The 26,791-nt window shown below is 60.6% G+C and overlaps 1 protein-coding gene across 1 annotated transcript in view; it reads left to right on the top strand.

Annotated features, from left to right (window-relative positions):
* The first annotated feature begins 21,019 nt into the window (after positions 1-21,019).
* kremen1 (kringle containing transmembrane protein 1) overlaps positions 21,020-26,791 on the top strand; it is a 224,400-nt gene continuing 218,628 nt past the window's right edge. The window contains 1 exon segment of the mRNA XM_038791451.1: positions 21,020-21,231. Within this exon segment, the coding sequence (XP_038647379.1) occupies positions 21,150-21,231 (82 nt within the window). The 5' untranslated portion in view covers positions 21,020-21,149.

The raw sequence follows: 26,791 nt of genomic DNA, 5'->3' as shown, positions 1-26,791 counted from the left end.
CCCCACTCCATTCCCAGCCAGCGACCCTCCCCACTCCATCCCCAGCCAGCGACCCCTCCCCACTCCGTCCCCAGCCAGCGATCCCGCCCCACTATCCCCAGCCAGCGACCCATCCCCACTCCATCCCCAGCCAGCGACCCCTCCCCACTCCATCCCCAGCCAGCGACCCCTCCCCACTCCATCCCCAGCCAGCGACCCCTCCCCACTCCATCCCCAGCCAGCAACCCACCCCCACTCCGTCCCCAGCCAGCGACCCCTCCCCACTCCATTCCCAGCCAGCGACCCCTCCCCACTCCATCCCCAGCCAGCGACCCCTCCCCACTCCGTCCCCAGCCAGGGACCCCTCCCCACTCCATTCCCAGCCAGCGACCCCTCCCCACTCCGTCCCCAGCCAGGGACCCCTCCCCACTCCATTCCCAGCCAGCGACCCCTCCCCACTCCGTCCCCAGCCAGCGACCCTCCCCACTCCATCCCCAGCCAGCGACCCCTCCCCACTCCGTCCCCAGCCAGCGACCCCTCCCCACTCCATCCCCAGCCAGCGATCCCTCCCCACTCCATTCCCAGCCAGCGACCCCTCCCCACTCCATCCCCAGCCAGCGACCCCTCCCCACTCCATCCCCAGCCAGTGAGCCCTTCCCTCTATCCCCAGCCAGCGACCCCTCCCCACTCCGTCCCCAGCCAGCGACCCCTCCCCACTCATCCCCAGCCAGTGACCCCTCCCCTCTATCCGCAGCCAGCGACCCCTCCCCACTCCATTCCCAGCCAGCGACCCCTCCCCACTCCATCCCCAGCCAGCAACCCACCCCCACTCCGTCCCCAGCCAGTGACCCCTCCCCACTCCATCCCCAGCCAGTGAACCCTCCCCACTCCATCCCCAGCCAGTGAACCCTCCCCACTCCATCCCCAGCCAGCGACCCCTCCCCACTCCATCCCCAGCCAGCGACCCCTCCCCACTCCATCCCCAGCCAGTGAGCCCTCCCCACTCCGTCCCCAGCCAGGGACCCCTCCCCACTCCATTCCCAGCCAGCGACCCCTCCCCACTCCATCCCCAGCCAGTGAGCCCTCCCCACTCCGTCCGCAGCCAGTGAGCCCTCCCCACTCCATCCCCAGCCAGTTACCCCTCCCTACTCCATCCCCAGCCAGCGACCCCTCCCCACTCCATTCCCAGCCAGCGACCCCTCCCCACTCCATCCCCAGCCAGTGAGCCCTCCCCACTCCGTCCGCAGCCAGTGAGCCCTCCCCACTCCATCCCCAGCCAGTTACCCCACCCCACTCTATCCCCAGCCAGCGATCCCTCCCCACTCCGACCCCAGCCAGTGACCCCCCCACTCCATCCCCAGCCAGCGACCCCTCCCCACACCGTCCCCAGCCAGGGACCCCTCCCCACTCCATTCCCAGCCAGCGACCCCTCCCCACTCCATCCCCAGCCAGTGAGCCCTCCCCACTCCGTCCCCAGCCAGTGAGCCCTCCCCACTCCATCCCCAGCCAGTTACCCCTCTCTACTCCATCCCCAGCCAGCGACCCCTCCCCACTCCGACCCCAGCCAGTGACCCCCCCACTCCATCCCCAGCCAGCGACCCCTCCCCACACCGTCCCCAGCCAGGGACCCCTCCCCACTCCATTCCCAGCCAGCGACCCCTCCCCACTCCATCCCCAGCCAGTGAGCCCTCCCCACTCCATCCCCAGCCAGTGAGCCCTCCCCACTCCATCCCCAGCCAGTTACCCCTCCCTACTCCGTCCCCAGCCAGCGACCCCTCCCCACTCATCCCCAGCCAGTGACCCCTCCCCACTCCATCCCCAGCCAGTGACCCCTCCCCACTCATCCCCAGCCAGCAACCCCTCCCCACTCCATCCCCAGCCAGTGAACCCTCCCCTCTATCCCCAGCCAGCGACCCCTCCCCACTCCATCCCCAGCCAGTGAGCCCTCCCCACTCCGTCCGCAGCCAGTGAGCCCTCCCCACTCCATCCCCAGCCAGTTACCCCACCCCACTCTATCCCCAGCCAGCGATCCCTCCCCACTCCGACCCCAGCCAGTGACCCCCCCACTCCATCCCCAGCCAGCGACCCCTCCCCACACCGTCCCCAGCCAGGGACCCCTCCCCACTCCATTCCCAGCCAGCGACCCCTCCCCACTCCATCCCCAGCCAGTGAGCCCTCCCCACTCCGTCCCCAGCCAGTGAGCCCTCCCCACTCCATCCCCAGCCAGTTACCCCTCTCTACTCCATCCCCAGCCAGTGACCCCTCCCCACTATCCCCAGCCAGTTACCCCTCCCCACTCTATCCCCAGCCAGTGACCCCTCCCCACTCCATCCCCAGCCAGTTACCCCTCCCTACATCCCCAGCCAGCGACCCCTCTCCACTCCATTCCCAGCCAGCGACCCCTCCCCACTCCATCCCCAGCCAGTGAGCCCTCCCCACTCCGTCCGCAGCCAGTGAGCCCTCCCCACTCCATCCCCAGCCAGTTACCCCACCCCACTCTATCCCCAGCCAGCGATCCCTCCCCACTCCGACCCCAGCCAGTGACCCCCCCCACTCCATCCCCAGCCAGCGACCCCTCCCCACACCGTCCCCAGCCAGGGACCCCTCCCCACTCCATTCCCAGCCAGCGACCCCTCCCCACTCCATCCCCAGCCAGTGAGCCCTCCCCACTCCGTCCCCAGCCAGTGAGCCCTCCCCACTCCATCCCCAGCCAGTTACCCCTCTCTACTCCATCCCCAGCCAGCGACCTCTCCCCACTATCCCCAGCCAGTTACCCCTCCCCACTCTATCCCCAGCCAGCAATCCCTCCCCACTCCGACCCCAGCCAGTGACCCCCCCACTCCATCCCCAGCCAGCGACCACTCCCCACTCCATCCCCAGCCAGCGACCCCTCCCCACTCTGTCCCCAGCCAGCGACCCCTCTCCACTCCATCCCCAGCCAGCGATCCCTCCCCACTCCATTCCCAGCCAGCGTCCCCTCCCCACTCCATCCCCAGCCAGCGACTCCTCCCCACTCCATCCCCAGCCAGTGAGCCCTTCCCTCTATCCCCAGCCAGCGACCCCTCCCCACTCCGTCCCCAGCCAGCGACCCCTCCCCACTCATCCCCAGCCAGTGACCCCTCCCGTCCATCCCCAGCCAGCGACCCCTCCCCACTCCATTCCCAGCCAGCGACCCCTCCCCACACCGTCCCCAGCCAGGGACCCCTCCCCACTCCATTCCCAGCCAGCGACCCCTCCCCCACTCCATCCCCAGCCAGTGAGCCCTCCCCACTCCATCCCCAGCCAGTGAGCCCTCCCCACTCCATCCCCAGCCAGTTACCCCTCCCTACTCCGTCCCCAGCCAGCGACCCCTCCCCACTCATCCCCAGCCAGTGACCCCTCCCCACTCCATCCCCAGCCAGTGACCCCTCCCCACTCATCCCCAGCCAGCAACCCCTCCCCACTCCATCCCCAGCCAGTGAACCCTCCCCTCTATCCCCAGCCAGCGACCCCTCCCCACTCCATCCCCAGCCAGTGAGCCCTCCCCACTCCGTCCGCAGCCAGTGAGCCCTCCCCACTCCATCCCCAGCCAGTTACCCCACCCCACTCTATCCCCAGCCAGCGATCCCTCCCCACTCCGACCCCAGCCAGTGACCCCCCCCACTCCATCCCCAGCCAGCGACCCCTCCCCACACCGTCCCCAGCCAGGGACCCCTCCCCACTCCATCCCCAGCCAGCGACCCCTCCCCACTCCATCCCCAGCCAGTGAGCCCTCCCCACTCCGTCCCCAGCCAGTGAGCCCTCCCCACTCCATCCCCAGCCAGTTACCCCTCTCTACTCCATCCCCAGCCAGTGACCCCTCCCCACTATCCCCAGCCAGTTACCCCTCCCCACTCTATCCCCAGCCAGTGAGCCCTCCCCACTCCATCCCCAGCCAGTTACCCCTCCCTACATCCCCAGCCAGCGACCCCTCTCCACTCCATTCCCAGCCAGCGACCCCTCCCCACTCCATCCCCAGCCAGTGAGCCCTCCCCACTCCGTCCGCAGCCAGTGAGCCCTCCCCACTCCATCCCCAGCCAGTTACCCCACCCCACTCTATCCCCAGCCAGCGATCCCTCCCCACTCCGACCCCAGCCAGTGACCCCCCCCACTCCATCCCCAGCCAGCGACCCCTCCCCACTCCGTCCCCAGCCAGGGACCCCTCCCCACTCCATTCCCAGCCAGCGACCCCTCCCCACTCCATCCCCAGCCAGTGAGCCCTCCCCACTCCGTCCCCAGCCAGTGAGCCCTCCCCACTCCATCCCCAGCCAGTTACCCCTCTCTACTCCATCCCCAGCCAGCGACCTCTCCCCACTATCCCCAGCCAGTTACCCCTCCCCACTCTATCCCCAGCCAGCGATCCCTCCCCACTCCGACCCCAGCCAGTGACCCCCCCACTCCATCCCCAGCCAGCGACCACTCCCCACTCCATCCCCAGCCAGCGACCCCTCCCCACTCTGTCCCCAGCCAGCGACCCCTCTCCACTCCATCCCCAGCCAGCGATCCCTCCCCACTCCATTCCCAGCCAGCGACCCCTCCCCACTCCATCCCCAGCCAGCGACTCCTCCCCACTCCATCCCCAGCCAGTGAGCCCTTCCCTCTATCCCCAGCCAGCGACCCCTCCCCACTCCGTCCCCAGCCAGCGACCCCTCCCCACTCATCCCCAGCCAGTGACCCCTCCCGTCCATCCCCAGCCAGCGACCCCTCCCCACTCCATCCCCAGCCAGCGACCCCTCCCCACTCATCCCCAGCCAGCGACCCCTCTCCACTCATCCCCAGCCAGTGACCCCTCCCGTCCATCCCCAGCCAGTGTCTCCCCTCCAACCCCCACCATCCCCAGCCAGCGACCCCTCCCCACACCATCCCCAGCCAGCGACCCCTCCCCACTTCATCCCCAGCCAGCGACCCCTCCCTACTCCGTCCCCAGCCAGCGACCCCTCCCCACTTCATCCCCAGCCAGCGACCCCTCCCTACTCCGTCCCCAGCCAGCGACCCCTCCCCACTTCATCCCCAGCCAGCGACCCCTCCCTACTCCGTCCCCAGCCAGCGACCCCTCCCCACTTCATCCCCAGCCAGCGACCCCTCCCTACTCCGTCCCCAGCCAGCGACCCCATCCCACTCCATCCCCAGCCAGCGACCCCTCCCCACTCCGTCCCCAGCCAGCGACCCCTCCCCACTCCATCACCAGCCAGCGATCCCTCCCCACTCCATTCCCAACCAGCGACCCCTCCCCACTCCATCCCCAGCCAGCGACCCCTCCTCACTCCATCCCCAGCCAGCGACCCCTCCCTACTCCGTCCCCAGCCAGCGACCCCTCCCCACTCATCCCCAGCCAGCGACCCCTCCCCACTCCATCCCCAGCCAGTGACCCCTCCCCACTCATCCCCAGCCAGCAACCCCTCCCCACTCCATCCCCAGCCAGTGAACCCTCCCCTCTATCCCCAGCCAGCGACCCCTCCCCACTCCATCCCCAGCCAGCGACCCCTCCCCACTCCATCCCCAGCCAGCGACCCCTCCCTACTCCGTCCCCAGCCAGGGACCCCTCCCCACTCCATCCCCAGCCAGTGAACCCTCCCCTCTATCCCCAGCCAGCGACCCCTCCCCACTCCATCCCCAGCCAGCGACCCCTCCCCACTCCATCCCCAGCCAGCGACCCCTCCCTACTCCGTCCCCAGCCAGCGACCCCTCCCCACTCCATCCCCAGCCAGTGAACCCTCCCCTCTATCCCCAGCCAGTGACCCCTCCCCACTCCATCCCCAGCCAGTGAACCCTCCCCTCTATCCCCAGCCAGTGACCCCTCCCCACTCCATCCCCAGCCAGTGAACCCTCCCCTCTATCCCCAGCCAGCGACCCCTCCCCAGTCCATCCCCAGCCAGTGAACCCTCCCCTCTATCCCCAGCCAGGGTCCTTTCCCTCTCCATCCCCAGCCAGTGACTCCCCTCCAACCCCCACCATCCCTTGCCACTGATCCCCCCCATCCCCAGCCAGTGACCCCTCCCCTCTGTCCCCAGCCAGTGACTTCCCTCCAACCCCCACCATCCCCAGCCAGTGAGCCCTCCCCTCTATCCCCAGCCAGTGAGCCCTCCCCTCTATCCCAGCCAGGGTCCTTTCCCTCTCCATCCCCAGCCAGTGACTCCTCTCCATCCCCAGCCAGGGACCCTCCATCCCCAGCCAGTGACCCCCCTCCTCCATCCCGAGCGAGTGACTACCCTCCATCCCCAGCCAGCGACTCCCCATCCCCGCAACCCCTATCTCTCATCTGACCCTCACTCACCTGTGGCCTGGGTCCCTCACTAACTATAGGCCCTTGGTGATTGCATTAAGGGCAGCCGGGGATGGGGTGTGTGTGGGGGGAGGGGGGGGGGGGGGGGGAGCCGTCGACAGTGCACTCACCAGAGGTCCAGCAAGTCTCGGGGTGATTGATTTCCACCCCCCTGTGTCATTGATGTGACCACAGGGAAGGCCCACTACTGCCCTGACCTGCACTTATCACAGCAAACCTGCCTGGGAGGAGGGCAGGTGGGATTCTATGCTGCCTCTCCGGCTGGCAGGTGAGGCCCTGTCACCCGGGTTCAATTCCGCCGAATGTCTCTCCTCCATCTCTGGGGAAAAGGCTGGAAAGCCCACATTATCTACATTGTGCAGTATACAAGCAAACTGTTCCCCTTTGCTGCACCCGCGGGCTGGACTCTAACTCCACGTTCAGAGGGTTACAGGTTGAGACTGGAGGCTGCCCTGTAGGGCAGTGAGAAGGCAGAGAGCTGGAGGCTGGCCCTGCAGGGCAGTGAGAAGGCAGAGAGCTGGAGGCTGCCCTGTGTGAGAAGGCAGAGAGCTGGAGGCTGCCCTGCAGGGCAGTGAGAAGGCAGAGAGCTGGAGGCTGCGCTGAGTGAGAAGGCAGAGAGCTGGAGGCTGCCCTGCAGGGCAGTGAGAAGGCAGAGAGCTGGAGGCTGCCCTGAGTGAGAAGGCAGAAAGCTGGAGGCTGCCCTGCAGGGCAGTGAGAAGGCAGAGAGCTGGAGGCTGCCCTGAGTGAGAAGGCAGAGAGCTGGAGGCTGCCCAGAGTGAGAAGGCAGAGAGCTGGAGGCTGCCCTGCAGGGCAGTGAGAAGGCAGAGAGCTGGAGGCTGCCCTGAGTGAGAAGGCAGTGAGCTGGAGGCTGCCCTGCAGGGCAGTGAGAAGGCAGAGAGCTGGAGGCTGCCCTGCAGGGCTGTGGTGAATGAGATTCACACGGTATTATAATCTGTGTATATATGTATCAATATTGTAAGTGCAGTTGCACCACCTGAGCACCAGAGGGAGTAGCTCTGGGAGTACTCGAGAGTTTGTACTGGGCTCCTCCCTTGGCTCCGCCCAGGACTCCTCCCCCTGGAGCTACTGTATAAAGATCCGTGCCACAGGGTCAGCCAGCCAGTTAACCGAAAGTTCAACGGCTAACAGGCTGGCTCTGTTGTAAGTATATTAAAACTGCTATTCTATTCCTACAAGCACGTGTCCGTAGAATTGTTGGTTCCAACAATTTAATATACTTACGAAACAGTCAAAGGAAATCATGGAAGCAGCCCTCAAGCCCGGACGCCTAGAACTCGACCCGCAGGATGCAGACGCTAAGGAAATTTTTTCCCACTGGCTGAGATGAACAACGGAGGAGCAAAAGCTCAGCCTACTGCACGCGAGGGTAAGCCACAGAATCTCCACACAGCTAAATCCGGCCGGTTCTTACACCGCAGCGCTGGCGATATTGGACAAAATGTACGTTAGGCCCATTAACGAGGTTTATGCACGCCACGTGTTTACGACTCACTATCAGCGGCCTACAGAAACGCTAGCCGAGTTTGTAAGGGAACTTAACAATCTTTCCAATGACTGTAATTATCAAGCCGTTACCGCGGCTGAACATAGGGAGCTTGCTGTGCGGGACGTTTTCGTAGCGGGCCTTAGATCTAACTATGTGCGCCAAAGACTGCTAGAAAAGTGGGCCCAGGACTTAGATACTACTGTGGAGGCTGCTACCACGATGGAAGTCTCCTTCCGCAGCCTCACTTCGTTTCCCGCGGACACCGCGACGTCATCGTGGACCCCCAACCAACAATCCCCCCAGGCCCGTGCCGCATGGCCCCCCAGCTACCGCGCTGCCAAAGCCAGTTACTCTGCTACCCCAGCCAGCTACTCAGCTGCTCCAGCCAGCTACTCAGCTGCCCCAGCCTGCCATTTCTGTGGCCAAAGCCAGCACCCGCGGCAGCACTGCCCAGCCCGATCCGCGCCCTGCAGCAGCTGCGGGAAGAAAGGCCACTATGCCAGAGTGTGCCTCGCGAAAAGGGCCCCAGTTTTAACTCCCCAGAAGAGAGAACAAATCGCTCCCAACACCAGCGGGCCCGCGGGGCCCGAAAAGCTGCGGCCTACGCCCCGACTCCGCTCCCTCTCACCACGTGCGATCCATGGGGGCCGCCATCTTGGCAAACCCCCACCATGCGGCCGGCCACATGCGACTCATGGGGGCCGCCATCTTCCTCGACGCTCACCACGTGCGATCCACGGGCCCCATCTGCATCAGCATGCTCAGAAAGCTCATCTGAAGACTACGACTTCCCCGGGCACCCATCACGCGGCCCGCAACTCAACGTGGTCACCCTAGATCAATCCCGCCCTAAGCACCTACGAAGTTCGATGGCGGAGGTCCAGATCAACGGGTACAGCACGCCATGCCTCTTTGACTCCGGGAGCACCGAGAGCTTTATACACCCTGAGCTGGTAAGACGCTGTTCGCTTCCTATTTTTCCTGTGAACCAAACTATCGCCCTCGCTTCGGGCTCTCACTCAGTCCAAATCCAAGGACGCACCGTTGCTACGCTCACAATTCGAGGCGCTAGTTATTCAAAATTTAAACTTTATGTCCTGCCTGACCTCTGCGCGCCACTCTTATTAGGCCTGGATTTCCAGTGCAACCTCAAGAGCCTCACCCTCAGCTTCGGCGGGCCCCTGCCCCCACTCACTATCTGCAGCCTAGCCATGCTGCGCATCGCCCCCCTCCTCTCTTTGCCAATCTCACTTCAGATTGCAAACCAGTAGCTACTCGCAGCAGGCGATACAGCCTACAGGATAGGGTCTTTATCCGATCGGAGGTCGACGGCTGCTCAGTGAGGGGATCATAGAGGCCAGTAATAGTCCCTGGAGAGCTCAGGTGGTGGTCGTCAAGACCGGAGAAAAATTTTGCATGGTCGTCGACTATAGCCAGACCATAAATCGCTTTACGCTCCGAGACGCGTATCCCCTCCCCAGAATTGCAGACATGGTTAATCAGATCGCCCAATATCGGCTATTTTCCACGGTGGATCTGAAGTCTGCATACCACCAGCTCCCAATCCACCCGGAGGACCGCCACTACACGGCGTTCGAGGCCGATGGCCGCCTCTTCCATTTCCTCCGGGTTCCCTTCGGTGTCACTAACGGGGTTTTGGTGTTCCAATGAGCAATGGACCAAATGGTGGACCAGTACGGGCTGCGGGCCACGTTTCCGTATCTGGACAATGTTACCATCTGCGGCTATGACCAGCAGGACCACGACGCCAACCTCCACCGTTTTCTCCAGACGGCACAGAAATTAAACCTCACTTATAACAAGGAGAAATGCGTTTTCCGCACAAACAGACTGGCCTTCCTCGGCTACGTCGTGGAGAACGGAGTCCTGGGCCCAGACCCGGACCGCATGCTCCCTCTTAGAACTCCCCCTCTTAGAACTCCCCCTCCCTCATTGCCCCAAGGCCCTCAAACGGTGCTTGGGGTTCTTTTCATACTACGCCCAGTGGATCCCCCAATATGCGGACAAAGCCCGCCCACTTTTTAAGGCCACACGATTTCCCCTGTCTGCTGAGGCGTGCCAAGCCTTCAGCTGCATCAAGGAGGACATCGCCAAAGCAGCCATGCGGGCGGTGGATGAATCCACTCCCTTTCAGGTTGAGAGCGGCGCCTCAGAGGTAACTCTAGCAGCCACTTTAAATCAGGCAGGGAGGCCCGTTGCATTTTTCTCCCGTACCCTATCCGCTTCAGAACTCCGACACTCCTCTGTCGAGAAGGAAGCGCATGCCATCGTGGAGGCTGTTCGTCACTGGAGGCACTACCTCGCAGGTAGGAGGTTCACCCTCATCACCGACGAACGATCGGTTGCCTTTATGTTTGACAACTCGCAAAGGGGCAAAATAAAAAATGATAAAATCCTTCAGTGGAGGATCGAACACTCCACCTACATTTATGATATTAAATAGCGACCAGGGAAGTTCAACGAGCCCTCGGATGCCCTATCCCGCGGGACATGCGCCAGCGTGCAGATCAGCCGTCTGAAAGCCATCCACGTGGACCTCTGCCATCCAGGGGTCACCCGGCTCGCCCACTACATCCGAGCCCATCACCAGGGACAGCCCGATCTGTGCAGAGTGCAACCGCACTTCTATAGACCAGACAGGGCCCACCTGGTCAAGGCTTCTAGGCCCTTTGAACGCCTTGCGATCGATTTCAAAGGGCTACTCCCCTCCACTAACAAAAACATTTATTTCCTCAACATCATCGATGAGTTCTCCCGATTCCCTTTTGCCATTCCATGCCCCGATATGACCTCCCACACAGTCATTAGGGCCCTGCATAGTGTCTTCACCCTGTTCGGTTTCCCCAGCTACGTGCACAGCGACCGGGGTGCGTCCTTTATGAGCGACGAGCTGCGTCAGTGCCTGCTCGACAAGGGCATCGCCTCGAGCAGGACTACCAGTTACAACCCCAGGGGGAACGGACAGGTGGAGAGGGAGAACGCGACGGTCTGGAAGACCGTCCTACTGACCCTCCGGTCTAGAAAACTCCAAGTCTCCCAATGGCAAGAAGTCCTCCCAGACGCGCTCCACGCAATCAGATCCCTCCTCTGTACAGCGACAAATCAAACCCCTCACGAGCGGCTCTTCATTTTTTCTAGGGGCACGACCACGGGGGTCTCACTTCCGGCGTGGCTGAGGATACCAGGCCCGGTTCTCCTGAGGAAGCACGTCAGGGGGCACACAACTGACCCCCTTGTTGAAAAGGTGCGCCTCCTCCATTCCAACCCCCAGAAAGCATTTGTGGAGTTCCCGGATGGTCGAGAGGACACAGTATCCCTTCGGGACCTGGTACCCGCTGGATCCAGCCCTCCCCCTACCCCCACTGAGGAACCCCTTACCCCGTTCCCTATGCTGCCCCCCCCCCTCGCGCCCCCGATTCCGCAAGCTCGCCCCACCGGTTCTACGCGCCAGCACCAGCCCGCCCCCAGCGCCCCCAGTCTCCGGTCGAGCCAGAGGTGTATGAAGGGAGAGACCCGTCCCGGAGTCTGCCATCGTACCCCAGGTCTCAACACCCACCCAGCCACCGCAAGAGGCTGCAACCCCGGTGCTCCGCAGATCGAAACGAACAATTCATCCACTGGACAGACTAACTCTGTGAGCCACCACCCCCGCCGGACTCGATTTTATTCACAGGGGGTGAATGTGGTGAATGAGATTCACACGGTATTAGAACATAGAACATAGAACGATACAGCGCAGTACAGGCCCTTTGGCCCACGATGTTGCACCGACATGGGAAGTCAAAGACTAAAGGCCATCTAACCTACACTATGCCATTATCATCCATATGCTTATCCACTAAACTTTTAAATGCCCTCAATGTTGGCGAGTTCACTACTGTTGCAGGTAGGGCATTCCACGGCCTCACCACTCTTTGCGTAAAAAACCTACCTCTGACGTCTGTCCAATATCTATTACCCCTCAATTTAAGGCTATTTCCCCTCGTGCTAGCCACCTCCATCCGCGGGAGAAGGCTCTCACTGTCTACCCTATCTAACCCTCTGATCATTTAAGTCACCTCTTAACCTGCTTCTCTCTAACGAAAACAACCTCAAGTCCATCAGCCTTTCCTCATAAGATTTTCCCTCCATACCAGGCAACATCCTGGTAAATCTCCTCTGCACCCGTTCCAAAGTTTCCACGTCCTTCCTATAATGAGGCGACCAGAACTGTACGCAATACTCCAAATGCGGCCGTACCAGAGTTTTGTACAGCTGCAACATGACCTCATGGCTCCGGAACTCAATCCCTCTACAAATAAAGGCCAACACACCATAGGCCTTCTTCACAACCCTATCAACCTGGGTGGTATTATAATCTGTATATATATGTATCAATATTGTAAGTGCAGTTGCACTACCTGACCACCAGGGGGAGTAGCTCTGGGAGTACTCGAGAGTATGTACTGGGCTCCTCCCTTGGCTCCGCCCAGGACTCCTCCCCCTGGAGCTGCTGTATAAAGATCCGTGCCACAGGGTCAGCCAGCCAGTTCACCAAAGGTTCAACGGCTAACAGGCTGGCTCAGTTGTAAGTATATTAAAACCGCTATTCTAATCCTACAAGCACGTGTCCGTAGAATTCTTGGTTCCAACAAGGGCGAAGGCAGAGAGCTGGAGGCTGCCCTGCAGGGCAGTGAGAAGGCAGAGAGCTGGAGGCTGCCCTGCAGGGCAGTGAGAAGGCAGAGAGCTGGAGGCTGCCCTGAGTGAGAAGGCAGAGAGCTGGAGGCTGCCCTGCAGGGTAGTGAGAAGGCAGAGAGCTGGAGGCTGCCCTGAGTGAGAAGGCAGAGAGCTGGAGGCTGCCCTGCAGGGCAGTGAGAAGGCAGAGAGCTGGAGGCTGCCCTGCAGGGCAGTGAGAAGGCAGAGAGCCAGAGTGAGAAGGCAGAGAGCTAGAGGCTGCCCTGCAGGGCAGTGAGAAGGCAGAGAGCTGGAGGCTGCCCTGAGTGAGAAGCCAGAGAGCTGGAGGCTGCCCTGAGTGAGAAGGCAGAGAGCTGGAGGCTGCCCTGCAGGTCAGTGAAAAGGCAGAGAGCTGGGGGCTGCCCTGCAGGGCAGTGAGAAGGCAGAGAGCTGGAGGCTGCCCTGAGTGAGAAGCCAGAGATCTGGAGGCTGCCCTGCAGGGCAGTGAGAAGGCAGAGAGCTGGAGGCTGCCCTGAGTAAGAAGCCAGAGAGCTGGAGGCTGCCCTGCAGGGCAGTGAGAAGGCAGAGAGCTGGAGGCTGCCCTGAGTGAGAAGGCAGAGAGCTGGAGGCTGCCCTGCAGGGCAGTGAGAAGGCAGAGAGCTGGAGGCTGCCCTGAGTGAGAAGGCAGAGAGCTGGAGGCTGCCCTGCAGGGCAGTGAGAAGCCAGAGAGCTAGAGCCTGCCCTGCAGGGCAGTGAGAAGGCAGAGAGCTGGAGGCTGCCCTGCAGGGCAGTGAGAAGGCAGAGAGCTGGAGGCTGCCCTGAGTGAGAAGGCAGAGAGCTGGAGGCTGCCCTGCAGGACAGTGAGAAGGCATGAGAGCTGGAGTTTGCCCTGCAGGGCAGTGAGAAGGCAGAGAGCTGGAGGCTGCCCTGCAGGGCAGTGAGGAGGCAGAGAGCTGGAGGCTGCCCTGCAGGGCAGTGAGAAGGCAGAGAGCTGGAGGCTGCCCTGCAGGGCAGTGAGAAGGCAGAGAGCTGGAGGCTGCCCTGCAGGGCAGTGAGAAGGCAGAGAGCTGGAGGCTGCCCTGAGTGAGAAGGCAGAGAGCTGGAGGCTGCCCTGCAGGGCAGTGAGAAGGCAGAGAGCTGGAGGCTGCCCTGCAGGGCAGTGACAAGGCAGAGAGCTGGAGGCTGCCCTGCAGGGCAGTGAGAAGGCAGAGAGCTGGAGGCTGCCCTGCAGGGCAGTGAGAAGGCAGAGAGCTGGAGGCTGCCCTGCAGGGCAGTGAGAAGGCAGAGAGCTGGAGGCTGCTCTGAGTGAGAAGGCAGAGAGCTGGAGGCTGCCCTGCAGGGCAGTGAGAAGGCAGAGAGCTGGAGGCTGCCCTGAGTGAGAAGGCAGAGAGCTGGAGGCTGCCCCTGCAGGGCAGTGAGAAGGCAGAGAGCTGGAGGCTGCCCTGAGTGAGAAGGCAGAGAGCTGGAGGCTGCCCTGCAGGGCAGTGAGAAGGCAGAGAGCTGGAGGCTGCCCTGCAGGGCAGTGAGATGGCAGAGAGCTGGAGGCTGCCCTGCAGGGCAGTGAGAAGGCAGAGAGCTGGAGGCTGCCCTGCAGGGCAGTGAGAAGGCAGAGAGCTGGAGGCTGCCCTGAGTGAGAAGGCAGAGAGCTGGAGGCTGCCCTGCAGGGCAGTGAGAAGGCAGAGAGCTGGAGGCTGCCCTGGGTGAGAAGGCAGAGAGCTGGAGGCTGCCCTGCAGTGCAGTGAGAAGGCAGAGAGCTGGAGGCTGCCCCTGCAGGGCAGTGAGAAGGCAGAGAGCTGGAGGCTGCCCTGCAGGGCAGTGAGAAGGCAGAGAGCTGGAGGCTGCCCTGAGTCAGAAGGCAGAGAGCTGGAGGCTGCCCTGCAGGGCAGTGAGAAGGCAGAGAGCTGGAGGCTGCCCTGAGTGAGAAGGCAGAGAGCTGGAGGCTGCCCCGTAGGGCAGTGAGAAGGCAGAGAGCTGGAGGCTGCCCTGAGTGAGAAGGCAGAGAGCTGGAGGCTGCCCTGCAGGGCAGTGAGAAGGCAGAGAGCTGGAGGCTGCCCCTGCAGGGCAGTGAGAAGGCAGAGAGCTGGAGGCTGCCCTGCAGGGCAGTGAGAAGGCAGAGAGCTGGAGGCTGCCCTGCAGTGCAGTGAGAAGGCAGAGAGCTGGAGGCTGCCCTGCAGGGTAGTGAGAAGGCAGAGAGCTGGAGGCTGCCCTGCAGGGCAGTGAGAAGGCAGAGAGCTGGAGGCTGCCCCGTAGGGCAGTGAGAAGGCAGAGAGCTGGAGGCTGCCCTGCAGGGCAGTGAGAAGGCAGAGAGCTGGAGGCTGCCCTGCAGGGCAGTGAGAAGGCAGAGAGCTGGAGGCTGCCCTGCAGGGCAGTGAGAAGGCAGAGAGCTGGAGGCTGCCCTGAGTGAGAAGGCAGAGAGCTGGAGGCTGCCCTGCAGGGCAGTGAGAAGGCAGAGAGCTGGAGGCTGCCCTGCAGGGCAGTGAGAAGGCAGAGAGCTGGAGGCTGCACTGAGTGAGAAGGCAGAGAGCTGGAGGCTGCCCTGAGTGAGAAGGCAGAGAGCTGGAGGCTGCCCTGCAGGGCAGTGAGAAGGCAGAGGGCTGGAGGCTGCCCTGAGTGAGAAGGCAGAGAGCTGGAGGCTGCCCTGCAGGGCAGTGAGAAGCCAGAGAGCTAGAGCCTGCCCTGCAGGGCAGTGAGAAGGCAGAGAGCTGGAGGCTGCCCCTGCAGGGCAGTGAGAAGGCAGAGAGCTGGAGGCTGCCCTGAGTGAGAAGGCAGAGAGCTGGAGGCTGCCCTGCAGGGCAGTGAGAAGGCAGAGAGCTGGAGGCTGCCCTGCAGGGCAGTGAGATGGCAGAGAGCTGGAGGCTGCCCTGCAGGGCAGTGAGAAGGCAGAGAGCTGGAGGCTGCCCTGCAGGGCAGTGAGAAGGCAGAGAGCTGGAGGCTGCCCTGAGTGAGAAGGCAGAGAGCTGGAGGCTGCCCTGCAGGGCAGTGAGAAGGCAGAGAGCTGGAGGCTGCCCTGGGTGAGAAGGCAGAGAGCTGGAGGCTGCCCTGCAGTGCAGTGAGAAGGCAGAGAGCTGGAGGCTGCCCCTGCAGGGCAGTGAGAAGGCAGAGAGCTGGAGGCTGCCCTGCAGGGCAGTGAGAAGGCAGAGAGCTGGAGGCTGCCCTGAGTCAGAAGGCAGAGAGCTGGAGGCTGCCCTGCAGGGCAGTGAGAAGGCAGAGAGCTGGAGGCTGCCCTGAGTGAGAAGGCAGAGAGCTGGAGGCTGCCCCGTAGGGCAGTGAGAAGGCAGAGAGCTGGAGGCTGCCCTGAGTGAGAAGGCAGAGAGCTGGAGGCTGCCCTGCAGGGCAGTGAGAAGGCAGAGAGCTGGAGGCTGCCCCTGCAGGGCAGTGAGAAGGCAGAGAGCTGGAGGCTGCCCTGCAGGGCAGTGAGAAGGCAGAGAGCTGGAGGCTGCCCTGCAGTGCAGTGAGAAGGCAGAGAGCTGGAGGCTGCCCTGCAGGGTAGTGAGAAGGCAGAGAGCTGGAGGCTGCCCTGCAGGGCAGTGAGAAGGCAGAGAGCTGGAGTCTGCCCCGTAGGGCAGTGAGAAGGCAGAGAGCTGGAGGCTGCCCTGCAGGGCAGTGAGAAGGCAGAGAGCTGGAGGCTGCCCTGCAGGGCAGTGAGAAGGCAGAGAGCTGGAGGCTGCCCTGCAGGGCAGTGAGAAGGCAGAGAGCTGGAGGCTGCCCTGAGTGAGAAGGCAGAGAGCTGGAGGCTGCCCTGCAGGGCAGTGAGAAGGCAGAGAGCTGGAGGCTGCCCTGCAGGGCAGTGAGAAGGCAGAGAGCTGGAGGCTGCACTGAGTGAGAAGGCAGAGAGCTGGAGGCTGCCCTGAGTGAGAAGGCAGAGAGCTGGAGGCTGCCCTGCAGGGCAGTGAGAAGGCAGAGGGCTGGAGGCTGCCCTGAGTGAGAAGGCAGAGAGCTGGAGGCTGCCCTGCAGGGCAGTGAGAAGGCAGAGAGCTGGAGGCTGCCCTGCAGGGCAGTGAGAAGGCAGAGAGCTGGAGGCTGCCCTGCAGGGCAGTGAGAAGGCAGAGAGCTGGAGGCTGCCCTGCAGGGCAGTGAGAAGGCAGAGAGCTGGAGGCTGCCGTGCAGGGCAGTGAGAAGGCAGAGAGCTGGAGGCTGCCCTGAGTGAGAAGGCAGAGAGCTGGAGGCTGCCCCTGAAGGGCAGTGAGAAGGCAGAGAGCTGGAGGCTGCCCTGCAGGGCAGTGAGGAGGCAGAGAGCTGGAGGCTGCCCCTGCAGGGCAGTGAGAAGGCAGAGAGCTGGAGGCTGCCCTGCAGTGCAGTGAGAAGGCAGAGAGCTGGAGGCTGCCCCTGAGTGTGAAGGCAGAGAGCTGGAGGCTGCCCTGCAGGGCAGTGAGATGGCAGAGAGCTGGAGGCTGCCCTGCAGGGCAGTGAGAAGGCAGAGAGCTGGAGGCTGCCCTGCAGGGCAGTGAGAAGGCAGAGAGCTGGAGGCTGCCCCTGAGTGAGAAGGCAGAGAGCTGGAGGCTGCCCTGCAGGGTAGTGAGAAGGCAGAGAGCTGGAGGCTGCCCTGCAGGGCAGTGAGAAGGCAGAGAGCTGGAGGCTGCCCTGAGTGAGAAGGCAGAGAGCTGGAGGCTGCCCTGCAGGGAAGTGAGAAGGCAGAGAGCTGGAGGCTGCCCCGTAGGGCAGTGAGAAGCCAGAGAGCTGGAGGCTGCCGTGCAGGGCAGTGAGAAGGCAGAGAGCTGGAGGCTGCCCTGCAGGGCAGTGAGAAGGCAGAGAGCTGGAGGCTGCCCTGCAGGGAAGTGAGAAGGCAGTGAGCTGGAGGCTGCCCTGCAGGAAAGTGAGAAGCCAGAGAGCTGGAGGCTGCCCTGCAGAGCAGTGAGAAGGCAGAGAGCTGGAGGCTGCCGTGCAGGGCAGTGAGAAGGCAGAGAGCTGGAGGCTGCCCTGAGTGAGAAGGCAGAGAGCTGGAGGCTGCCCTGCAGGGCAGTGAGAAGGCAGAGAGCTGGAGGCTGCCCTGAGTGAGAAGGCAGAGAGCTGGAGGCTGCCCTGCAGGGCAGTGAGAAGCCAGAGAGCTAGAGCCTGCCCTGCAGGGCAGTGAGAAGGCAGAGAGCTGGAGGCTGCCCTGCAGGGCAGTGAGAAGGCAGAGAGCTGGAGGCTGCCCTGAGTGAGAAGGCAGAGAGCTGGAGGCTGCCCTGCAGGACAGTGAGAAGGCATGAGAGCTGGAGTTTGCCCTGCAGGGCAGTGAGAAGGCAGAGAGCTGGAGGCTGCCCTGCAGGGCAGTGAGGAGGCAGAGAGCTGGAGGCTGCCCTGCAGGGCAGTGAGAAGGCAGAGAGCTGGAGGCTGCCCTGCAGGGCAGTGAGAAGGCAGAGAGCTGGAGGCTGCCCTGCAGGGCAGTGAGAAGGCAGAGAGGTGGAGGCTGCCCTGAGTGAGAAGGCAGAGAGCTGGAGGCTGCCCTGCAGGGCAGTGAGAAGGCAGAGAGCTGGAGGCTGCCCTGCAGGGCAGTGACAAGGCAGAGAGCTGGAGGCTGCCCTGCAGGGCAGTGAGAAGGCAGAGAGCTGGAGGCTGCCCTGCAGGGCAGTGAGAAGGCAGAGAGCTGGAGGCTGCCCTGCAGGGCAGTGAGAAGGCAGAGAGCTGGAGGCTGCTCTGAGTGAGAAGGCAGAGAGCTGGAGGCTGCCCTGCAGGGCAGTGAGAAGGCAGAGAGCTGGAGGCTGCCCTGAGTGAGAAGGCAGAGAGCTGGAGGCTGCCCCTGCAGGGCAGTGAGAAGGCAGAGAGCTGGAGGCTGCCCTGAGTGAGAAGGCGGAGAGCTGGAGGCTGCCCTGCAGGGCAGTGAGAAGGCAGAGAGCTGGAGGCTGCCCTGCAGGGCAGTGAGATGGCAGAGAGCTGGAGGCTGCCCTGCGGGGCAGTGAGAAGGCAGAGAGCTGGAGGCTGCCCTGCAGGGCAGTGAGAAGGCAGAGAGCTGGAGGCTGCCCTGAGTGAGAAGGCAGAGAGCTGGAGGCTGCCCTGCAGGGCAGTGAGAAGGCAGAGAGCTGGAGGCTGCCCTGGGTGAGAAGGCAGAGAGCTGGAGGCTGCCCTGCAGTGCAGTGAGAAGGCAGAGAGCTGGAGGCTGCCCCCGCAGGGCAGTGAGAAGGCAGAGAGCTGGAGGCTGCCCTGCAGGGCAGTGAGAAGGCAGAGAGCTGGAGGCTGCCCTGAGTCAGAAGGCAGAGAGCTGGAGGCTGCCCTGCAGGGCAGTGAGAAGGCAGAGAGCTGGAGGCTGCCCTGAGTGAGAAGGCAGAGAGCTGGAGGCTGCCCCGTAGGGCAGTGAGAAGGCAGAGAGCTGGAGGCTGCCCTGAGTGAGAAGGCAGAGAGCTGGAGGCTGCCCTGCAGGGCAGTGAGAAGGCAGAGAGCTGGAGGCTGCCCCTGCAGGGCAGTGAGAAGGCAGAGAGCTGGAGGCTGCCCTGCAGGGCAGTGAGAAGGCAGAGAGCTGGAGGCTGCCCTGCAGTGCAGTGAGAAGGCAGAGAGCTGGAGGCTGCCCTGCAGGGTAGTGAGAAGGCAGAGAGCTGGAGGCTGCCCTGCAGGGCAGTGAGAAGGCAGAGAGCTGGAGGCTGCCCCGTAGGGCAGTGAGAAGGCAGAGAGCTGGAGGCTGCCCTGCAGGGCAGTGAGAAGGCAGAGAGCTGGAGGCTGCCCTGCAGGGCAGTGAGAAGGCAGAGAGCTGGAGGCTGCCCTGCAGGGCAGTGAGAAGGCAGAGAGCTGGAGGCTGCCCTGAGTGAGAAGGCAGAGAGCTGGAGGCTGCCCTGCAGGGCAGTGAGAAGGCAGAGAGCTGGAGGCTGCCCTGCAGGGCAGTGAGAAGGCAGAGAGCTGGAGGCTGCACTGAGTGAGAAGGCAGAGAGCTGGAGGCTGCCCTGAGTGAGAAGGCAGAGAGCTGGAGGCTGCCCTGCAGGGCAGTGAGAAGGCAGAAGGCTGGAGGCTGCCCTGAGTGAGAAGGCAGAGAGCTGGAGGCTGCCCTGCAGGGCAGTGAGAAGGCAGAGAGCTGGAGGCTGCCCTGCAGGGCAGTGAGAAGGCAGAGAGCTGGAGGCTGCCCTGCAGGGCAGTGAGAAGGCAGAGAGCTGGAGGCTGCCCTGCAGGGCAGTGAGAAGGCAGAGAGCTGGAGGCTGCCCTGAGTGAGAAGGCAGAGAGCTGGAGGCTGCCCCTGAAGGGCAGTGAGAAGGCAGAGAGCTGGAGGCTGCCCTGCAGGGCAGTGAGGAGGCAGAGAGCTGGAGGCTGCCCCTGCAGGGCAGTGAGAAGGCAGAGAGCTGGAGGCTGCCCTGCAGTGCAGTGAGAAGGCAGAGAGCTGGAGGCTGCCCCTGAGTGTGAAGGCAGAGAGCTGGAGGCTGCCCTGCAGGGCAGTGAGATGGCAGAGAGCTGGAGGCTGCCCTGCAGGGCAGTGAGAAGGCAGAGAGCTGGAGGCTGCCCTGCAGGGCAGTGAGAAGGCAGAGAGCTGGAGGCTGCCCCTGAGTGAGAAGGCAGAGAGCTGGAGGCTGCCCTGCAGGGTAGTGAGAAGGCAGAGAGCTGGAGGCTGCCCTGCAGGGCAGTGAGAAGGCAGAGAGCTGGAGGCTGCCCTGAGTGAGAAGGCAGAGAGCTGGAGGCTGCCCTGCAGGGAAGTGAGAAGGCAGAGAGCTGGAGGCTGCCCCGTAGGGCAGTGAGAAGCCAGAGAGCTGGAGGCTGCCGTGCAGGGCAGTGAGAAGGCAGAGAGCTGGAGGCTGCCCTGCAGGGCAGTGAGAAGGCAGAGAGCTGGAGGCTGCCCTGCAGGGAAGTGAGAAGGCAGTGAGTTGGAGGCTGCCCTGCAGGAAAGTGAGAAGCCAGAGAGCTGGAGGCTGCCCTGGGTGAGAAGGCAGAGAGCTGGAGGCTGCCCTGGGTGAGAAGGCAGAGAGCTGGATGCTGCCCTGCAGGGCAGTGAGAAGGCAGAGAGCTGGAAGCTGCCCTGCAGGGCAGTGAGAAGGCAGCGAGCAGCATTAGCTCGGAGGTGGCAGTCTTTGAGATGAGATGATGTTAATGCCATCCTTGAACCCGTGCGCCCTCTCAGATGAACATGAACGTTTCTGGGACATTATTTCAAAGTGATTCCCCGCTGCCCCTGTCAAAAGGAATCTTCACCCTCGAGCAGAGAAAGCAAAAGGTGAGTGGCTCACTTGCTGCATGTTGCCGTGTCTGGGATCTTGCTGTGCACACTCCCACACTTCAAAAACATGTGCTTGATTGAGGATAAAGTGAACCGGCCCTGTTGCGGAGAGTTAAAAGATTGCAGTATAAATGCAACTCGAAAGCCACTTTTCATCAGGGAGTGACAGTAATTGTTCTGGAATTCGCTAAGTTCAGTGCAACGGATATTTTTTCAAGTGGGGAAACACATTTGAAGGAAAAATCGATGTACATAAAGGCGGAACTGCGAAGCAGCTTGCCGGCAGGTGCAGAGACACAGAGTTGGGTGCTGCTTGTGGCGAATAGTGTTCCTGAAGCAAGTTTGAGCCAGGCTTCCTGTCACATGCTCACAGTAATCGGATCCCTCTCTCTCCCCTCCCTCCCCTCGGGCTCTTTCTGAGGTACTGCTGGAGTTAGAGATCAGAGGGCTGGGAGGCGGCACGAACCAACTAACCTGACTTCCCAGCCTTTGGAGTCGCCGGGTCGCCACCTGCCCTCCCTTCAGGCAGCCTCTTTACACCGCCGCTCTCTGCCTCTGTGTGTGTGTCTGCCGGCTCAGCCATGGGTTACTGGTTAGAGGCGCTCGCCCTGTACATGGGACTCGACTGCCTGGTCACCCTCGGATGGGCAGAGTTGAACACCGGTGAGTCATTTCGCTGCCTGTTTGCACTCACTAGCGGGCAGAGTATAACAGGGGGGTTAACTCGATGTACATCTAAGTGAGTGAGTGATTCTCTCCTGACAGCACGGCGAGGGGATCCCATCTCCCCTCGGACAGTACCTATTCCCCAGGGACAAGCGGCGTGTGTGTGTGTGTGTGTGTGTGTGTACTTGTGCAAACCTGGAGAAGTAGAGGCGGACACTCCGAACCCATCACTGTCAGCCTGGCTTCACAGCTCAGCGTTGCTAAAACAATCTTCTCTGATCTTTGGCGTGCATTTTACATGTGCGGCGTCGGACGAATTGTTACATCTGCAGAAAACGCCAAATAGACAGATAAATGAAACAAGAAATAAACATATCGACCAACAACCAGGCAGCTAGACATCTAGAAGGGCAGGTAAATATTTCGAGGGATAGGTGGATAAACATATAGCTGGAGAAATGTATGTATAAATAGATAAATGTATAGACAAACAAATGAGTATATAGTTAAACACATCGATTGATAAATGGCTACACCCATTGGATCATTTAGTAGGATGAGTAAGTATATATTCAATGGACATGCCCAGATCAACACATAGCTGGACTCCGAGGGGCTCATATTCATGCACAATGCTAACTCTAGGATTGCTGGCTTGCTAACTATACATTGTTAGAAATGGGTTCTCCAGACCGACAACCTGTCAGTATTCTGTGTGTGTGTGAGAGAGAGGGGGGTCAGTAAGTTTTACCTAACTGAACCTCTGACCACGTCTCGCATCTGTCTGATAATCGTGGGTCCAATTCTATTTATAATTGGGAACCATTAGGATCAAAGCGATGGGAAAGATGTCATTATAGATTCGCCCCCAGCCACCCTGTGAGCTCGCGATGTCATTCTTCCAGTGGACTTGAGATCTGTCGAGGCTCCGCAGTTCTGGCAAACGGTCGGCTCATGTTCGAGTTCAACATCTTTTAAGTAGCTTTTGGGTGGATTTGTGTTTAAAACGCAAAGGCAAAGCGTTTAAGGAGCTTCTGCTGAACTGGTGCGTTGCAAGGATATACTCTGGAAATCCAAATGTTCTCTTTAATGAAAGCCCCTTGCATTTGTTCAAAGTCTGGAGCCCCCTCGCTTGGATCTCATTAAGGAAAAGGGGTTGATTTATTTTGTTGCCACCGCTTGCCCCTGATTAAGTAACCGCTTTCTCTGGATCTTGGCCAGCCTGCCAGCCAGTGCCTTGAATGGCACCATCTGTGGGACACACACATGCAGACGGTGCACATCACCCAAAGCTGCCACTGCAACCCCGCTCCCTGACGCGCTGTCTCTGACCACAGTCTGTTACATTGTTCAGCAGAGGGAGGCTGTGTCAAAACCGATCAGGACTTCATCAACTACAACAAATGCACCCGGCTTGGAAGACAAAAGTAGTTCAAATCTTTCATGTAAACGGCTGCATTGCTTGAAAGTGACACATGTTTTTTTTTTTGGGGGGGGGGGGGGGGGAGACGCGGGGTGACCGAATGGATAGGACAAGGTGGTAGCTCAAAGGGCCAGGATAGGTGCGATGGGCCGAAGGCTCCCCCCCCCACCTCCGTGCTCGAAGATTCACTGATACAATATTATTTTAAGAATTAAGAATGGCAAGGCCCCCTTGCCCCTGCGTTTCTGTGGGTATCGGATGCATTGACCTGAGCTGCGGTTTCCAGGTACCCCCCCCCCCCCCCCCCCAGGTCTGTGTGAAACTCGGTCGCTCCATATATCAGAGGGTTAAAGGATGGTGGAGAGTTTGGCTATCGGCCGGGAGCTTGTGTTTCAGAGCATGCCTGACTCACACGGCGGAGACGAGGGTGCCAGTTAGAAAGGATCTAGTGCTGTAGTGATGCCTCCCGGGGTCAAATTGCCGATCGATACTCAATTTCCCAGGCATCAACAGTGATCAACTTGGATGAGGCATCCCCACACAATGCGGCTAGCACTGCTGCCTCAGCACCAGGGACCCAGGTTCAGTTCCAGCCTTGGGGGACTGTCTGCGTGGAGTTTGCACGTTCTCCCCCCCCCCCCCCCCGCCCCCCCCCCCCTCTTCCGCGACACAGTCCAAAGATGTGCAGGTTAGGTAGGGTTCACGGGGGATAGGGCGGGGGAGTGGGCTGAAGTACGGTGCTCTTTCACAGGGTTGTGCAGAATCCCCAACAGGGATTCCATGATTGGAACTGGAATCTATAGATCCCAGACCTTGGAGGGGGAATCATTGAGCATAAAACAGCAATATCATCGCCCCTCACTGTATTAGAAAAATTCCCCCTCACACTCCTCCTGAATCTCTTGCTCAGAACCATAACTCTGTGTCCCCCTAGTCCTTGTCCCATCAGCCAGTGAAAACAGGTTTTCCTTGGCCACCTTATCCAAACCTGTTGTACACTTCTACCAAATCTCCCCTCAATCTCCTTTGCTCCAAGAAGAACAACCTCAATCTTTCCAGCCTAACCTGGTAACTAAAAATCCCCCCTAACATTCTGGTAAATTATCCTTTGCACCCTCTTACGGACCTTCACATCTTTGACAGCACCAATTGGTTTCAGACATTAATTGAGAAGAATACAGCTGCTGATTTTACTTTAAATAATTCAAGTAATAATATTTTACTGCCAACCACAGCCTGGCTTCATACCTGAATTTTAATTATTTCTTAAAGTGACAGTGTCACAATCATTCATCTGGGTTTGGTCATTTTAGTGATGAAATTACTGGACCAGTAACCTAGAGGACCGGACCTCTAATCCAGGAAATGTGAGTTTAAATCTCACCGTGGCAGTTTGAGAATTTGAATTTTGTTTTTGCTGGCGTCAATAAAAGTGACTGCTGAGGATGTCGAATTGAACTGAAAGCTCATCTTGTTCACTAATGCCCCCTTTAAGGACATTGCTCTGGCTGGTTTATTTTTTTTTTTTTTAAATAATTTTTATTGAATTTTTCAAAATACAAACATTTTAACCCCCCCTACATTTACATTTAAATTATAACACAACAAAGTCAAACCCCCCTACTTAACAAGAAAAAGAAAAAGAATCCCCCCCCCCCCCCTACCCGCGCATCCCCCCCCCCCCCCCCCCCCCCCCCGCCGGCGAACCGACAGTCAGACCAACTTATCATTTCTAGCAGCGTCCTCGGGCAGGCCTTGCCCGTGCCACCGCCGCTACCGTACTTCCTTCGTCGTTTTCCCCCCTCCCCCCCCCCCCCTCCCCCCCTCCCGCCCTCCCCTCCCCTCCCGGGTTGCTGCTGTCATGGCCTCAGTTTCTATCTCTGATCCAAGAGGTCTAGGAAGGGTTGCCATCGCCTGGAAAACCCCTGCACCGACCCTCTCAGGGCGAATTTGATCCTTTCCAATTGGATGAAGTTTGCCATGTCGTTTAACCAGGTGTTAACACTCGGAGGCCTTTCGTCCCTCCACTGAATCAGGATCCTCCTCCGAGCCACCAAGGACGCAAAGGCTAATATTCCAGCCTCCCTCGCCTCCTGTACCCCCGGTTCCACCCCAACCCCGAAGATCGCAAGTCCCCATCCTGGCTTGACCCTGGACCCCACCACTCTCGACACCGTCCCTGCCACCCCCTTCCAGAACTCCTCCAGTGCCGGACATGCCCAAAACATATGTGCATGATTCGCAGGGCTTCCCGAACATCTAATACACCTGTCTTCACCCCCGAAAAACCGACTCATCCTTGTCCCCGTCATGTGGGCTCTATGCAGTACCTTAAATTGAATGAGACTTAGTCGCGCACATGACGACGACGAGTTAACCCTCTCCAGGGCGTCTGCCCATGTCCCGTCCTCTATCTGTTCCCCCAGCTCTAACTCCCACTTATCTTTCAGCTCCTCTACTGGTACCTCCTCCACCTCCTGCATAATCTTATAGATGTCCGAGATCTTCCCCTCCCCGACCCAGACCCCTGATAGCACCCTATCACTCACCCCCCTGTCGGGGAGCGCGGGGAACCCCGCTACCTGTCGTCTGGCAAATGCCTTCACTTGGAGGTACCTGAACGTGTTCCCCGGGGGGAGCCCAAATTTCTCCTCCAGCTCTCCCAGGCTCGCAAACCTCCCCTCTATAAACAAGTCCCTCAGTTGTCTAATACCCGCCCTCTGCCAGCTCTGGAATCCCCCTCCTGTGTTTCCCGGCGCAAATCTGTGGTTCCCTCTTAGTGGTGCCCCTATCAGACCTCCCACTTCCCCCCTGTGTCGCCTCCACTGCCCCCAGATCTTGAGGGTGGCCGCCACCACCGGGCTCGTGGTATACCTCGTGGGAGGGAGCGGCCATGGTGCCGTTACCAGTGCCCCTAAGCTTATGTTGCCGCAGGACGCCCTCTCCATGCGCTTCCAGGCTGCCCCCTCCCCTTCCATCATCCACTTTCGTACCATCGATGTATTTGCCGCCCAGTAATATCCTGAAAGGTTGGGTAACGCCAGCCCTCCACTATCCCTACTCCGCTCCAAAAAGACCCTTCTAACTCTCGGGGTGCCATGTGCCCACACGTACCCCATGATACTACTCGTTACCTTCTTGAAAAAGGCCCTGGGGAGGAAGATGGGCAGACACTGGAACAAAAACAAGAACCTCGGGAGGACCGTCATTTTAACTGACTGCACCCTCCCTGCCAGCGACAGCGGCACCATGTCCCACCTCTTAAACTCCTCCTCCATCTGCTCCACCAGTCTGGAAAAGTTCAACTTGTGTAGGGTCCCCCAGTTCTTTGCCACCTGCACCCCCAAATACCTAAAACTTTTAACTGCTCTTTTGAAGGGGAGCCTCCCAATTCCCTCCCCTTGGTCTCCCGGGTGTATTACAAAGACCTCACTTTTCCCCAGATTTAATTTATATCCCGAAAAGTCCCCGAACTCCGCTAGTATCCCCATTACCTCCGGCATTCCCCCCTCCGGGTCTGCCACATACAACAACAAATCATCCGCATAGAGCGAGACCCGATGTTCCTCCCCTCCCCTTGTCAGTCCTCTCCACCCCCCTGAACCCCTCAGTGCCATCGCCAACGGCTCAATCGCTAATGCAAAGAGTAAGGGAGATAGGGGACATCCCTGCCTAGTACCTCGATGGAGCCCAAAATATTCTGACCTCCTCCCGTTTGTTACCACACTTGCCATCGGAGCTGAATAGAGCAGTTTTACCCACTTGATAAATCCCTCCCCAAACCCAAACCTTTCCAACGTCTCCCACAAGTATTCCCACTCCACCCTGTCAAATGCCTTCTCCGCGTCCAGCGCTACCACTATCTCCGCCTCCCCTTCCACTGCTGGCATCATAATCACATTTAACAATCTCCGAACATTTGTGTTAAGTTGGCGTCCCTTCACGAACCCCGTCTGGTCTTCATGGACTACCCCTGGCACACAGTCCTCTATCCTGGTTGCCAGGACCTTTGCTAACAGCTTGGCATCTACATTTAAGAGGGAGATAGGCCTGTAGGACCCGCACTGGACCGGGTCCTTGTCCCGCTTCAAAATCAAGGAGATCAGGGCCTGCGACATTGTTGGAGGCAGAACC

Source organism: Scyliorhinus canicula, chromosome 1 (assembly GCF_902713615.1).
Source record: "Scyliorhinus canicula chromosome 1, sScyCan1.1, whole genome shotgun sequence".
NCBI lineage: Eukaryota > Metazoa > Chordata > Chondrichthyes > Carcharhiniformes > Scyliorhinidae > Scyliorhinus > Scyliorhinus canicula.
The sequence above is the reverse complement of the archived record's forward strand: the minus strand, read 5'-3'. Positions and strand labels throughout refer to the sequence as shown.